Raw genomic sequence first — 13,121 nt, 5'->3', positions numbered from 1 at the left:
TAATGAAACAATATATTGGCTGATAATTGCGCAAATAAACATAAAAAGTTGTGACTGAAGTGAGTTTTTTCCTTTTCTTTTTCAACTGCAACACAACCAAACTGGTTATGACCATGCAGTCATTATTGGATGTTTGCACTTTCAATAATAACGACCAATGTTATATTTTTACTAATTTGTTATTTTCATCTGTACTGACAACGCACTGAAGAGTGACCCCAAAGTCAATCTAAATCATGATCCACTTTTATAGAACAAAAGACAAGCATGATTTTCCAATGCAAGGAGTAGACGGTCCATGTATTTGTGTACAAATTTCGGGAGTAAAGGTAAGAAGTCGTCAGAATAAGAAATACTCAAGTCAAGTATAGATACCTGAAAAATCTACTCAAGTACCCAAATGGAGTATTTGTACTTCATTACTTCCCACCTTTGTCTATAAGTAACATTCCACAGACACTTTTTTTTTTTTTTTTTTACATTATACACTCTTATACACACAGTTTTGGTTCTTACTGTACCTTTAAAAACGGTTTTTAATATTGACCAGCCCAGAAAAAGCCAACACACACACACAACAACAAAAAAAAACAAAAAAACATGACCCTGTCTGGTCGCCTTTCTATTCCCCACCTCCCCCCCTACTTTCGCATCGTCCCAAAGATCACACTATATGAACTTTGAGGTTGCACCGGCGCTGCACCCAATATTGCTCCCCAGCAAAGGAGGGGCACAGAACCAATTTGATTTCCAAATCTGAAGTTATGACGGCTGCCAAGGGCAGTTCAGCCTCCGAGGTTTACTCTCCGTAATCACTCAAACAAGGCCAGCCAGGATTCGGAAAGGTAAGCTGACGGAGCGCCGCCGTTTCCTCAGACTGCGGTCTGTTTGTCTGCTGCGGTCTCTGTTGACAGTCCGCCATCTGCTGCGGATCTCATATAAGTTTTGAAAGAAAAGAAAAAAAAAGAAGAACAAAAAGGGAGAGAAAAAGAAATAAGTCGGACCAAAGTCTCCACACAAATGATGACATATGTCTGAAGTTGGGAGAGGAAAGGAACCAAACAATTTGTTTGTTTTTTTTAAAAACATTATTTATTAGGGTTTGAAATAAAATAAAAAAAGTAGACATCTGACGGCGATCACCTGAAATTTAATCCAAGAAAAACGAAAAAAGGAGAAGAAAAATTACGGGACAAATCTGCAACAAAACCGACAGAAAGTTTCACAGAAACAAACAAACAAACAAACAAAAAAAAAAGCCTTATGGAAGCTTCTCCACAGTTGCTGTGTGCTGATTTTTTTTTCTTTTTCCTCCTCAAAAGGATATGAACAAGGATACAAATGGTTCTGCGGGGCCACACTATCAAGCCATGGCATCTTGAATAGTTTGAACACAAATGCAAGAGCGCATTACGTTAATTGCATGGCTTGTTCTGTCTGTGCAACAAACTACGGTGCATGGTTCACAATGTCTTGTGGGACCAGAGGACTCGGCGCCGCCGGGCCGCGCTCACCTGCCGACATCACCGTTTTGTCGCTCCTCTCTTGGTTTCCGTGGCGTCCTGCTTGGGCCTGGCCGATCTCGCAAATTGCTGCGGGTGTACAGTTAAGGTCCGACCGACTCGGCATTGTGAAGAAAAAACAACAAAAAAACAACTGCCGAGCGGAGTCGCGGCGTCCGTTCCTTTGATAGACCTTATGATTTTTGAATGCCAGCCTCTTGCAGCAGGCCTTCCCAGCTCGATAATTTTAGCAGCGGGATGTCTGGGGACTCGGTAGCAGGTGACAGACTGCGGGGCCCGGGCTCCAGCGAGAGCTGGCTGGGGGGAAGGAAGGAAAGAAATCGTTACAGGGAAACAACAAGAGGGGGCCGCTGTCCTCTGACCGACTGCTGCGTTTGCACCGGGGTGAACCTGACAAACACCGTCGACGCAACCAGGAGCTCAACATCAGCCGTTGGCCATCTAACACACGTGGAATTCATTTCAAGCTCACCGTCAGAAAAATATTGATTAGAAAATGTTGAAATTCCTAGAGTCTTGATTCCGAGAAAAATATACTATCTAATTGAAGGAGAGGGGAAAAAAATGATGACGCCATTTATAGTTTCTGGTGTGTGTTTAATGCACAAGGTGCTTAATAAGACTAGCTTTCGATTTGGTAGATTACTGGCGCAAACCTTTTAAAGTCTTCATCTGTAGGTTCACCAGACTCCATCTCTTAGGTGCCCTTGCATTAACCTTGAAATCGCACGTGCTAAAACTGCAAATAGAGTATACGCCAACGAGAGGCGCGGACCTGAGGCGGCATTTAAAAAAAAAGAAAAAAAAAGGGATATTTCCCAAAACGGCGACGGAAACGGCAACAGTTCACTTCGCGTGAAAATGGTAATTAATCAAAGGGGGAAAATATAACAACCATTCTTGACGGCAAACAAACGTAAACAAACAAAAGGAGAGAAAAAAAAAAGACACTTCACGAGAATTACGTCCCGTAAGAATTCTCGCGATTCTCGCGGGGACAAAGGAATTACGGCTTACGCTCTCCGCACCATTCGACGGAAACACCTGCAAAAATCGCATTTTCACTTGGTCCAAATTTTTAGAAATGTCGCTTTTATTTTGCGAAAAACTGTAATGGAAACGCATCTACTGCTCATCTCTCCAATACGGGAGAACGGTGCTGCCGCCGGGGTGCACATTAAAACACCCTCAATAAGCAGACGCATTAAATCAGTCCGATTCAACAAGCGGTGTTTAATTATCCGCGCGCAGCTGACCAAGAGCTGCCGCTAGCCCGTGCCCGCAGATTATTAGCTCCACTGATCCTTCTGACGGCCGACAAAACACACCTGCGAGGCGCCAAGCCCGCATTTCCCGACTGGCCCTTAACGCGTCTTCCAGAACCTCTCCGTACGATCGAAACGTTTCCGTCGCTGGCTAAATGAGCCCCGATGCGTTGAACCTGAGGTGGACTCCAGGTGGACTGGAGGGGGGTTGGAAAAAGGATACGACCACGAGGGGCTTGTCGTAGAGGACGTAGCCGTTGGTATCCCGCAGAGCTTTCTCCGCGCTCCTCTCACTGGGGAGTCCCACGAAGGCCTGGCCTTTCATCCGCCCTTCCTTCATTAACACGATGTCGAACCTGAGGGGGGGGGGGCAAAAAGAAAGAAGAGGGCCAGTTACGTCGGGGGGTGGGGGGAGAGGGGGTGTTGCCCGCTGCCGGCACAACATGAAACGGTAAATGTCAGCGCGGCGTGTCACGGAGTCCGTCTCAGTCCGCTTTTCACAACACTTCGCTTTACTTATAGTCGAGTATTGCAGGGCTGCAATCATATTTCAAAGAGACCGCGGGGACTGCGGCGTGGCATTTATGACCTGCAGATAGATTAATCAAGTGGGTGACATAAAGAACTCCTGGAAAGGCAATCTGCGACAATGGGCGAGAAACTGCTGAGCTGCTTACGTGATCAGCTCCATTCGCATCGCAATCAAGGGTGAGGATAAGTGTGCTTCAGGTACCAAAGCCAAGCATGCGCATTGACGCATTCAAGTTTGTTTTTCTTTTGTCTTATTTTGAAAGCAAAGCAAAGCAAAAAAAAAAAAAAAAAAGTAACTTCCGGTTAATAATGTCCTGGGAGAAAAGATTTGAGCAGGAAGCTAAAACTTTGTAGACTTAATGCGCGTTAGGAAACATGGGAGGCATGGGACGAAGCGGTGCGAGGCATCAGTGCCCATTGTGACATCACACAGGGCGAGATTTCCAGAAATGTGTCGCTTGTAGGGATGCAAATGATCGATTAATTCATTAATCGATCGCTTAACGATGAATTGATAAGTGGCCATTTTTCCTGAGAACCTAAATTTCACAATGAAAAATGTGTGAGCAACACTTTATTTTACCCTTTTTTTTTTTACATTAGAGAAGAGTAAAAACAGCCTCAACATTTATCCTCTGACTTCTCATGGGTTTAAATGTTTTGAAGAAGACAAAGTTGTTTAAAAGTACCTTGTTCTCGATGTATTATGACCATCACAGTATCTACAAGTGAATTGCACTTTTCTTCCACTACACTGTTATAATGATATTAACTACCCGTGTAAAAAAAATGTTCTAATTTCATTTAACCGATTTAATCGACAATTAATCGATAATCGATGAATTGTCAACATCCCTCGTCGCTTGCCATTTCCGAAAAGGGAAGCAAGCGGAAAAGGGCTTGGACTGAATTTCTCTGTTGTAGGCCGAAGATGCATTCGCTGCCCGAAGACAAAAGTGCATTTCGCAATACATGGGGACTTTTAATTAAATCGCGGTTCGTCCTTGTTGCCGGGACATCCGCCATCTGTTCGTCTCTCCTATATGGACGAAAGCACCTCAAAGAAAAGCAGGGCGTCCGTCGCGTTTGCGGGGAATGCAGGAATCCCGACGTCCTACCGGGTCCGTGCAGTCGCCACCGTGAATCCGACACGTCGCGCGTGACCCGGGAGTTTGCCTGCGTTCGAACTAGCGGCAGCTGAGTTTAGCGGCGTTGACTCGCAGGTCAAGAGCGGATGATTAAAACATGCCGACATTAGGGGGATATACGGGCCCGGCGTGTTTAATTATTAGCGATTGGCAAACATATGGTGTGGCGGGCCTCAAGCAAGAACCAAGAGGACAGGGCGCCTCCGCGCACGGGTGCTTCCTCCACGTGCGGCGGGGCCTGATGACTCAGGTGAAGTGTGCATTTGAAGTGCTGCTGATGCACGGGCAAGGGCGCATGGGGAGAAAAAAAAAAGAGAAGAAGTAGTCCCTCATGATCCGGGTCGGTGCTTATTAATAACGCAGCGCGCAGTCAGCATGAATTACTAAAAACTCTTAAGGGAAAGTGACAAATTGCCAGAGTCAGAAATAGCTGGAGGGGCGGATGGGGAGGGGAGGGGGGGGGCGGGCGGAGGTGACACGCACGCTGCGCCGAGGGAAGCCTCAACTGGAGTTTTTACATACATGTTCTTCTCCTCCTGCGACGAGGGGTCGATGTATCGGCCGTAGATGTACTTCAGGTCCTGGGAAAAACCACAACACATTGATTCATGACGGCAAAGCTGCTTCTAAAGCGAGAGACACACACCCACACACACTCACACACACAGAGTCCGTAGAAAGGCGGCGCGTGCCGTTTAAAAATTAACCTACCGCTTCGCCCGCTTGCTTTGAGATGTTCTTCACGTAGAGTCTGCAGGTGGGCTCGCCCGCCTCGTAGTTCTTAAAGACGGACATGCCTTTTATCTCTGCGCGAGGAGAGCAGACGGTGAATCAGAAACTTTGCAACAAAGCCCTTTGAAGGAGCCGGGGAGTCGTCACATCGAGAGGATCAATGATCCATCAGAATCGGCTTTACCGTGTCTCGACAGCCGTCCCTTCTCCAGCTCCTTCCTGGAGATGACGTTGGAGGTGGGGTCCTGCTCGCCGTCGCTGACCTCGTCCTGCTCCTGGTCGGGCTGGGCGCTGGGGTAGAGTTTGCCGAAGCCTTCGGCCTGCACTTCCCCCTGACCGCCACCGGGGGAGAGCTTCTCCCCTGTCGGCAGGAGATGAAAATGACGTCAAGAGCTATTCTTGGGAAAACAATCGACTTGTGAAGAAACTGCCGTTACCAGGGGAAGGGGGCGGGGGGGAACTGGGGGAATTTGATTAGCAGAAGACGTTTGTTGTTATATTCCCAGTTTTTCTTTTTTTTTTTTTTGCACTTGGTGCCTGGTTGCAGTATTTTTTCGCAATTTGCTTTGGCAAACACAATCGTACAAGAGAGAATTAGGGCCTCACGAAGAGAAAACAATATCACAGGAGGGAGATTTTATTTCATTTCGAGTGTTAAGCTTAAATTTCATGAATAAAGCCAACGTAAAAAGAGACGAAATTTCGTGAATAAAGTCGACGTACAAAAAGATGAAATTTCGTGAGTAAAGTGAAAATTTTGTGAATAAAGTAGAAATTTCACGAATAAAGTCAACACAAATAGAGTGGACATTTAGTGAATAAAGTGCAAATTCAATTACAATGGCATTCGCGCACCTACATCACTTGAGTGTGGTAAGAAGTATTAGGACATTGAAAAGACTCGAAAAAACAGACAAACTTGGAGGAGGTTACCGCCTTCATGCAGAACGAAATAGCTGGAGATGGGCTTTTTTTTTTTTATACGTCAACTTTATTCTCGAGATTTCGACTTTGACCTCGAAATTTCAACTTCATTCTTGACTTGGAAATTTGAAAAAAAAGAATTCTATCTTAATTTTTTTCTCTTTCTGTGGCCCTAATCCCCTTCCGTACGATCAGGTCCAGACATTAAACAACCCATAATGGAAAAACAGGAAATACCACAAGTGGGCAGTGCCACTGAATTGAGTACAAAGGTGGTTGGTATATATTTCTAACAATGACAATCAACCACCATCAAAGGTTTTCTATATTTTAATTCGCCACAGGCTCCAACTTGCTTGTCGTAGCTGGCGGTAAGGCTAAAACCAAAGTAAATTCAATATATTGCAGCATGTACATGTTTTTTTTTTTTTGTTCCTGTTTCACAGGCATAAGGCGAAAAAGTTGCCATGGAAAGAATCTGTGGATCTCGCAGAGCAACATGTGTACGCATACACGCGCGCACACACACACACACACACATTTTCCTGATGCTCTCACCCCTCTGTGGGATTACCGGGAGCAGCGAACCTGGACAAATCCGAAAGCGGGAAAAACATAGATGTGTGTGCGTGTGTGCGCGCATCAGAGCAGGAAGTGATTTGCAGCCTCTCTGATACACTCCGGGCACAGACCTAGATCACTGCCTTAAAATTCGCCTCTTCCTCCTTATCTGCCTTCACCTCTTTCTTTCCATTTAAATAGCTTGTTTATCTGCGCTCAACCAAAAACAAGACTGATCCCCCCCCCAAAAAAAAAGAAAAAAAAAAAAAGCGGCACCTGTCATCATTTATCTTTCCAAGCGCCTCGAGGAACTGTGCCGCGTTTGACTTTGAGATCTTTGTGAGTCGCCCCGCCACGGAGTGAGTGGAGTTGTAGACACGGAGGAGTCAGATAGGAGAGACGGTGGCAGTGGGGGAGAGGGGGCTGGAGCCCAGCAGACCCCCCCCCCCCCCCTCACCCCCCAATGACATTTCCTCATGGAGATAATGGGCGGCGGCTTATTGCCGCTGTGATTTGGCGCCGCCGAACGCTCGCCTCTGACGGGAACTTTGCGGTTCGGGGCTCCGACTCGTGTCGGCGGCGGTGTCAAAGCGCCTCCCTGCTCTCGTGTGATAATAAACGCGATGCAGGCGACAATCGGGCCCTTCCGTCACCGCGAACACGGTAATTGCCGCCAGAGCAAGTTTGCACTATCAGGAACGGCAGCGTTTTTGTGTTAATGGTTAATAACATGGTTATAAACGTTCACGAAAGCGGTACGATTACTGCAATCTATAATCCTACACTGTCTCTCGGCAGTTATTTCTTTCAATAAAAATTAGCGCAGTTCTTTTGAAGATTTTTTTTTTTTTTTTGCTCACCGCTGTAAACAGAGGGCTAAAAAAAAAAAGAAAAAGAAGAGGGCTCATTAACGTGGTTATAAACATTCACAAAAGTGGTATGATTATTACAATCAACGATCCTGACTGTCTGTTTGGCAGTTATTTCTTTCAATACAAAATTGTGCAATACTTTTGAAGATCTTTTTTCTTCTTGCTCAGGGCTGTAAACAGAGGGCTAAAGAAAGAGGGCTGCTTTCTGTGGATCGAGCGATTTTGTATAATTTAATGCGCAGGTCTGATCCACTGCAGTCTGGGACGAAAACATTTCAATAATTCAGTGCAACAGACCAAATGGTCCACCAACTTACTCCCATCCCCTCGACGCCTCTCTCTATACAGGAGTGGGAGATGTAGAGAGTTGAAAAAAAAAACAAAACAAAAAAACAAAACCAAAAAAGGCCCACGCACATCCGACGTCTATTTGCACGATTTGCATGATCTGCATTGATGCGGGTGGCCACTCTGTGTTTACCGTCTGCAGAGATAAACTTCGCCGGCGCCGTGTTTGCTCGGGTATGTTTTTTTGGCGGTTGAATACGCTTGTGGACAACCTCCGTGTTGCGGCGCAAACTCGGCAGATAACATTTGATAGCCGAGCATCTGTTTGGATGCCCGCGGAGCAAATTCCTCCTCTCTGAACAGAGCTTGCTGGTTTTTTTGTTTTTTTTTGGTTTTTTTAACACCTTCTTCTTTCTCCCGCCCCCTCGTCGGGACGGTGGGAGAGAAACCTCAGAAATCCATCACGTTTTCGCTCCGACTTCTCTGTGTATTTCTGATTCGACTGGGTTGAAGAAGGAGGATTGATCTAAATTGTCAAGAGTCTAACGTTAATGTTTTTTTTGCAGAAGGGCGATACTAAATCATTCTCTCATCCGTCTTTGTGAGGGGATTTCTTTTGGAAACTGCATCAGCTGTTGGTTAAAAATAACCAAAAACAAAACAACACGCTTAATTATTCGGAATAGCAGGTGTAAACAAATACGTACCCGTGTCCTGGTCCTCCTTTAGGCCACGCCCACTCTCCTCCACGCCGGCTCCCGCGTCCGGCACCGTGATGTGGAACTCGATCTTGCGCTGGCCGGCCGGGACGGGCTGCTCGAACACGTCGGACGGCTGCAGCGCCGGGCCGCTGGAGACGCAGGCGGAACTGATTTCAATGGGCGGGACCCACAATGCACCTGGCCGCTGTGCAGTGGAACCACATTTTAAACTGCTTCGGGCTTTCGGACGCCGGTCAGCGCAGCGGTGGACGTCTCCCGCACAAGTGCAGCCGTGAGACACTGCGTTGTGTTTATATTTAGAGTCTGTGGTCTGTCATTAGGGAAGAGTGTATGTGTGTGTGTGTGTGTGTGTGTGTGTGTGTGTGTGTGTGTGCCTTCTCTATAAAGTGGACTTATTGTCAGGGGGTTTGTACTCCTCTAAACCTGCCTGTGAATCCAGTGTGGGGATGAGCTGTGACATGCATGAGTGCCTGCCGCGCACCTCTGAGAGTCTGCTTTGGGGGCGTAGAGTAGATCCTTGATCCTGGGCTTCTTTCTCTTGGAGGATGTTTTCGGTCTCAGGGGTCTCTTGCACGCCTGGCTGACCAGGCCCATCAGACGAGCAATCCTGAAATGAGGCAGACACGTGGCGGCGGGGGGCGGGTGGGCAAGGGAGAATGACTGTCTACGCATCTTGGGAGACGAGAGACGCGAAGGAAAATCAAACCCTCCGAAAAGCCGCTCACCTCTCCTTGTCTTCGTCGTCCCCGCTCTCGTACTCGGACTCCTCCTCGCTGGACATGTCCATCTCCTCCTCGGGCAGCGGCGGGTAGCTGGGAGGGAAGGGGGGAGGCATGGGGACGGCTGGTGCGGGGGGCAGCAGCTCCAACTGGAAGACAACACAACGGACACGGGCAGGTTCACGTGACAGGTGGCCAAAAAAAAAGAGATCCCAAACTCATTTATTTCACAAGACAATAACTTCCTCACATTTTGTAGTGTTTTTAGTGTGTATATAAGTGTGTATTGTTACTATTATTATTACTATTGTTAGGGGTGGGAAATGCTAAATACCCGACGATTCGATTCCAATTAAAAGGGGGTACGATGCAATTAATCGAAAATCGCGATTTATATATCCAAAGCCTGCAACATAGCGCGGAACGACAAAGTCCCACCGGTGTTGTGGATGGTTGTCTGGTTTGCAGCAACTGGAGGACTTTCCCCTCCGAATTCCGGCCTCATTAAAAATAAATAAATAAATAAATACATAAATGAATGAATAAAAAAATAAATAAAAATCAATTTTTTTAAAATTGTGAATCGATTCTTAATTGGCAATGTCATAATCACGATTAATCTAAGAATCGCTAATTTTACCGCAACATGGAAGACAGGATCCAAATGGGTGTGTACATGGACGGCATTCGGAATAATGAGCGGCGTAAACCACCTCTCTCATTCGGAATGAAATTTCCTTCCGAATGGAACGAATCGGATCAGAATCTTCCGATTGACGCGTTTACATGGAGCGTCTTTAATCTGATTTGGCCTTTATTCTGATTATTTGGGTCCATGTAAACATACAGTAGCTCTTGTCTTCCTGATGAAAAATACCAAACAAACAACAACAACTGTAAAGCACTTAAAAGAACATTTCTGTCCTCACCAAGGGAGGTCTGGGAGTGACTGGGCCAAAGGGACACGGAAGGTTCATCTTATTCATAAGATGCAGGACCTGCAAAGTAGGAGATAATAAATAAGGACATAAGGGGTCACTAATAGTACATAAAAACAAACAGCGTTGCAAACTGCTCCTCCTTAACTCCTCCAGCACTTTGACTGTGGGTGAGAATACAGAAATGTACTGACGACGGTCCCGCTCAGCCCAATGCCAACGTCTCTATGGCGCGACAGCACCACCAAGAGGCCACTGCCGGAAGTAGCAGCGGTGAGAGGCATCAGCGGGGAGCATTAATACCAATAACTCACGCCTCCCACTCCAAGTCTATTATTAATACCCGCTCAGCGACTCGAAATTTTTTATCTAAAAAATATAAAAAAAATAAAAACCCAGCGAATGTCTCGCTTTTTGATGTTTCAAAGCTTAAGTTTAAAAACATAATTTTAGATTCAGCACAAGCAAAGAAGAAGCTCTGCAGAGTTTAAACGTCGTCACACTTGCACTTCCCCTGCACAAATTAAGACCTCCAATAACAAGTTCCTTTTAAATGAAATATCCCCCTCAAAAAAAACAAGCCCAAAAAAAAAATAAAATAAAAAAATCCAACAAACATGAAGAGATAGTAAAGCATTTATTACTTACTTGAACATAAAACTTTGGCACACTCATGAGGGCGTGCGTTATGTTTGACAAGGTAGTACTGGAAGGCGGTGGGTAGTAATATCGCAGAGTGGGGTTGGGCTGAAATTTCAACCTACAGGAGAGACAAAGCATTGACACATTAGCTATCACAGTTGATGCTCGCTAAAGGGCGTCAGGACACCACTGGGGAAACTCACCCGAGGCTCGGCGCAATTCCGGTCTCTATTAGTGGAGTGTTGGGCTTTTTGGGCTCTTTTTTTGGCTCTGCTCCAGCATTTTTAGCACTGTGGACAAAGTAAGCGTTGAGTTTACGGCAATCTGTACATCTGATCCGAGATCATTTGCTCCAAGAACGAATGAAAAGTGGAGGACAGACGTGAGCGACTGACTGATTCACCTGGGTAACACCGGTGGGTTCTTTAGCACGGTTAAGTTATCTTGTCCTTTGGCAAACTGCACAACCAGTGTGTGACCGAGCAGCTCGAGCTGATGGAGTCTGCTCAGAGCCTGGCAGACGTGAGAGGATTTGAATGAATTCAGAGCAGGTTAAACAAAAACAAAAAAAGAGAGAGAGATATAGACAGTTTGACGAGTGAATATCTTACTTTTGCTGCCGATTTCTCGCTTCCAAACGTTGCAAAGGCAGCGTGTTTCTGCGGGTAGGAAAAGGCCGTGAGACAATGTAAACAAGCCACTGTATGAAAACGAGGCGTCGCCGCTCACCATTCGACCCCTGTTGGGGAAGACTCGGACTGACTGAGCCCCGAAGTATTTGAGGAGGTCCTCCTTCTCATCCTGGCTGAGCTCGGCCGGCAAGTGACGGACGAGAAGGGTTTTGGTGCCGCTCGTTTGGACCGCTTCCTCATCCTGGTCCATCTTTCTGCGGGAGGCAAAGCGAGCTTCACAGATAAACAACGAGCTCCTTCCTCGACGCCCCCCCCCCCCCCCCCCCCCAACACACACACACACACACACACACACACACACACACACACACACCCCTGAATGATCTCAGTCAATGCACAACTCGTGCATTGCCGTGGTCTGCTTCTTTCGCCGAATGAAACAGACTATGGAATTTAAGATGAAGCGATGAGCGGACACGAAACGTAACATTCCGCCACCTAAAAACGTTTCCAACCGCCTGCTCTGCAAATGACAACAGCTGAACCTGTTAGCCGCATGCTAACTAAAGCAGTGTGCTAAGAACGTGCGACTGTTCCTCCCTGAGCCCGAACGCACCATTTTGCAATGCGACAATTGAGTAACTCACAGAGCGAAGTGGTAATTGCATTTTCGGCATTTAAAAGCGGCTTACTCGTTCATATAGTCAATAACTTACCAGTCTAAATCCAACGAAATTGACGACATCCGTACCTATGCAGTTTCTATTTCGATACTATCATTTCGATGCAGTCGGACGTTTGCTTGTGACTTTACCGCCCCCTTTTGGACTGGAGTGGGAACAGGGGAAAAGTCTGTTTTTGAAATCAAATCTTCCCTCAACACGTCGATGCACATGATGAAAAAAATGGGCAGCTGTAGAGGTTATGAACAAGACACCAGGGCCGTCTGCCACGGTATTTGTCTGAAAGAAATTGATTTGAAAGAATATGAGCGTTCATCCGTCAAAGACTTTTATTTTGAAAGAATCAATGGAAGTAAAACGACACTGACATGACGCGCACTTATTAACTTCACTTTAACAGAAATCGATTATGATGATAATCGTTGTTGTTGTTGTTGTTGTTGTTGTTGTTGTTGTTGTTGTTGTTGCATAAAATCATATAAATTCTATTATTAAAAATCTATCGCAATAATGATTCTAAACTTCATGGGATCTTTATTTTTTTATTTTTTTTTATTTTTTTACTTATATGATCAAATATTTACAAATAACTGTATTTGTATTACATTAAAAGTCAACATGTTAAATCGGCTCTCGCCGTCCCATCTGCACGAAGAATTGAGAGGCTCAATCGTCACAGCAACTGTTAATGACTGCGCTTTGCCGCCCTCTTGTGGTGCTAATATCAAACTACAGTACAGTAAATTTGTCAAGTTGAAGAAGATCATAGATTTCTGCTGATAAGTTCCGGGAAACACTTTCAAAATATAAACATACAAATATTAGCAGAAAACTGTCAAATTAACACGAACACCTTTTCTTTTTTTTTTTAATTATTATTATTCTGCACGGTCTTGATCCTGTTTTATATCAGCGGTCAAATTGATATTAGCAATTTTAGT

The 13,121-nt window shown here is 45.6% G+C and overlaps 1 protein-coding gene across 5 annotated transcripts; it reads right to left on the bottom strand.

Moving 5' to 3' along the window:
* Positions 1-226: 226 nt before the first annotated feature.
* Positions 227-12,330, bottom strand: rnpc3 (RNA-binding region (RNP1, RRM) containing 3). 5 transcript variants are annotated; one of them, XM_076013713.1, is made up of 15 exons: positions 11,595-11,794; positions 11,477-11,524; positions 11,269-11,378; positions 11,069-11,155; positions 10,872-10,983; positions 10,215-10,283; positions 9,292-9,434; positions 9,048-9,173; positions 8,552-8,694; positions 5,384-5,560; positions 5,179-5,273; positions 4,990-5,048; positions 3,012-3,144; positions 1,515-1,592; positions 227-925 (listed from the first exon to the last, which is right to left on the bottom strand). In XM_076013713.1, the coding sequence occupies exons 1-14, from the start codon at positions 11,745-11,747 to the stop codon at positions 1,524-1,526; spliced, it is 1,524 nt and encodes a 507-aa protein (XP_075869828.1). In that variant the 5' UTR covers positions 11,748-11,794; the 3' UTR covers positions 227-925; positions 1,515-1,523. The 5 variants fall into 5 exon arrangements, with proteins under 5 accessions (XP_075869828.1, XP_075869831.1, XP_075869826.1 ...); XM_076013716.1 differs by having other exon boundaries at positions 227-922; XM_076013711.1 differs by lacking the exon at positions 227-925 and adding an exon at positions 12,214-12,330 and having other exon boundaries at positions 1,066-1,592; positions 11,595-11,751.
* Between the last annotated feature and the right edge of the window lie 791 nt (positions 12,331-13,121).

This window comes from Nelusetta ayraudi, unplaced genomic scaffold (assembly GCF_046127955.1).
Source record: "Nelusetta ayraudi isolate G7.1 ecotype Tasmania unplaced genomic scaffold, CSIRO-AGI_Nayr_v1 ptg000155l, whole genome shotgun sequence".
Taxonomy (NCBI): domain Eukaryota; kingdom Metazoa; phylum Chordata; class Actinopteri; order Tetraodontiformes; family Monacanthidae; genus Nelusetta; species Nelusetta ayraudi.
This window is presented reverse-complemented; position numbering and strand designations above follow the sequence as displayed.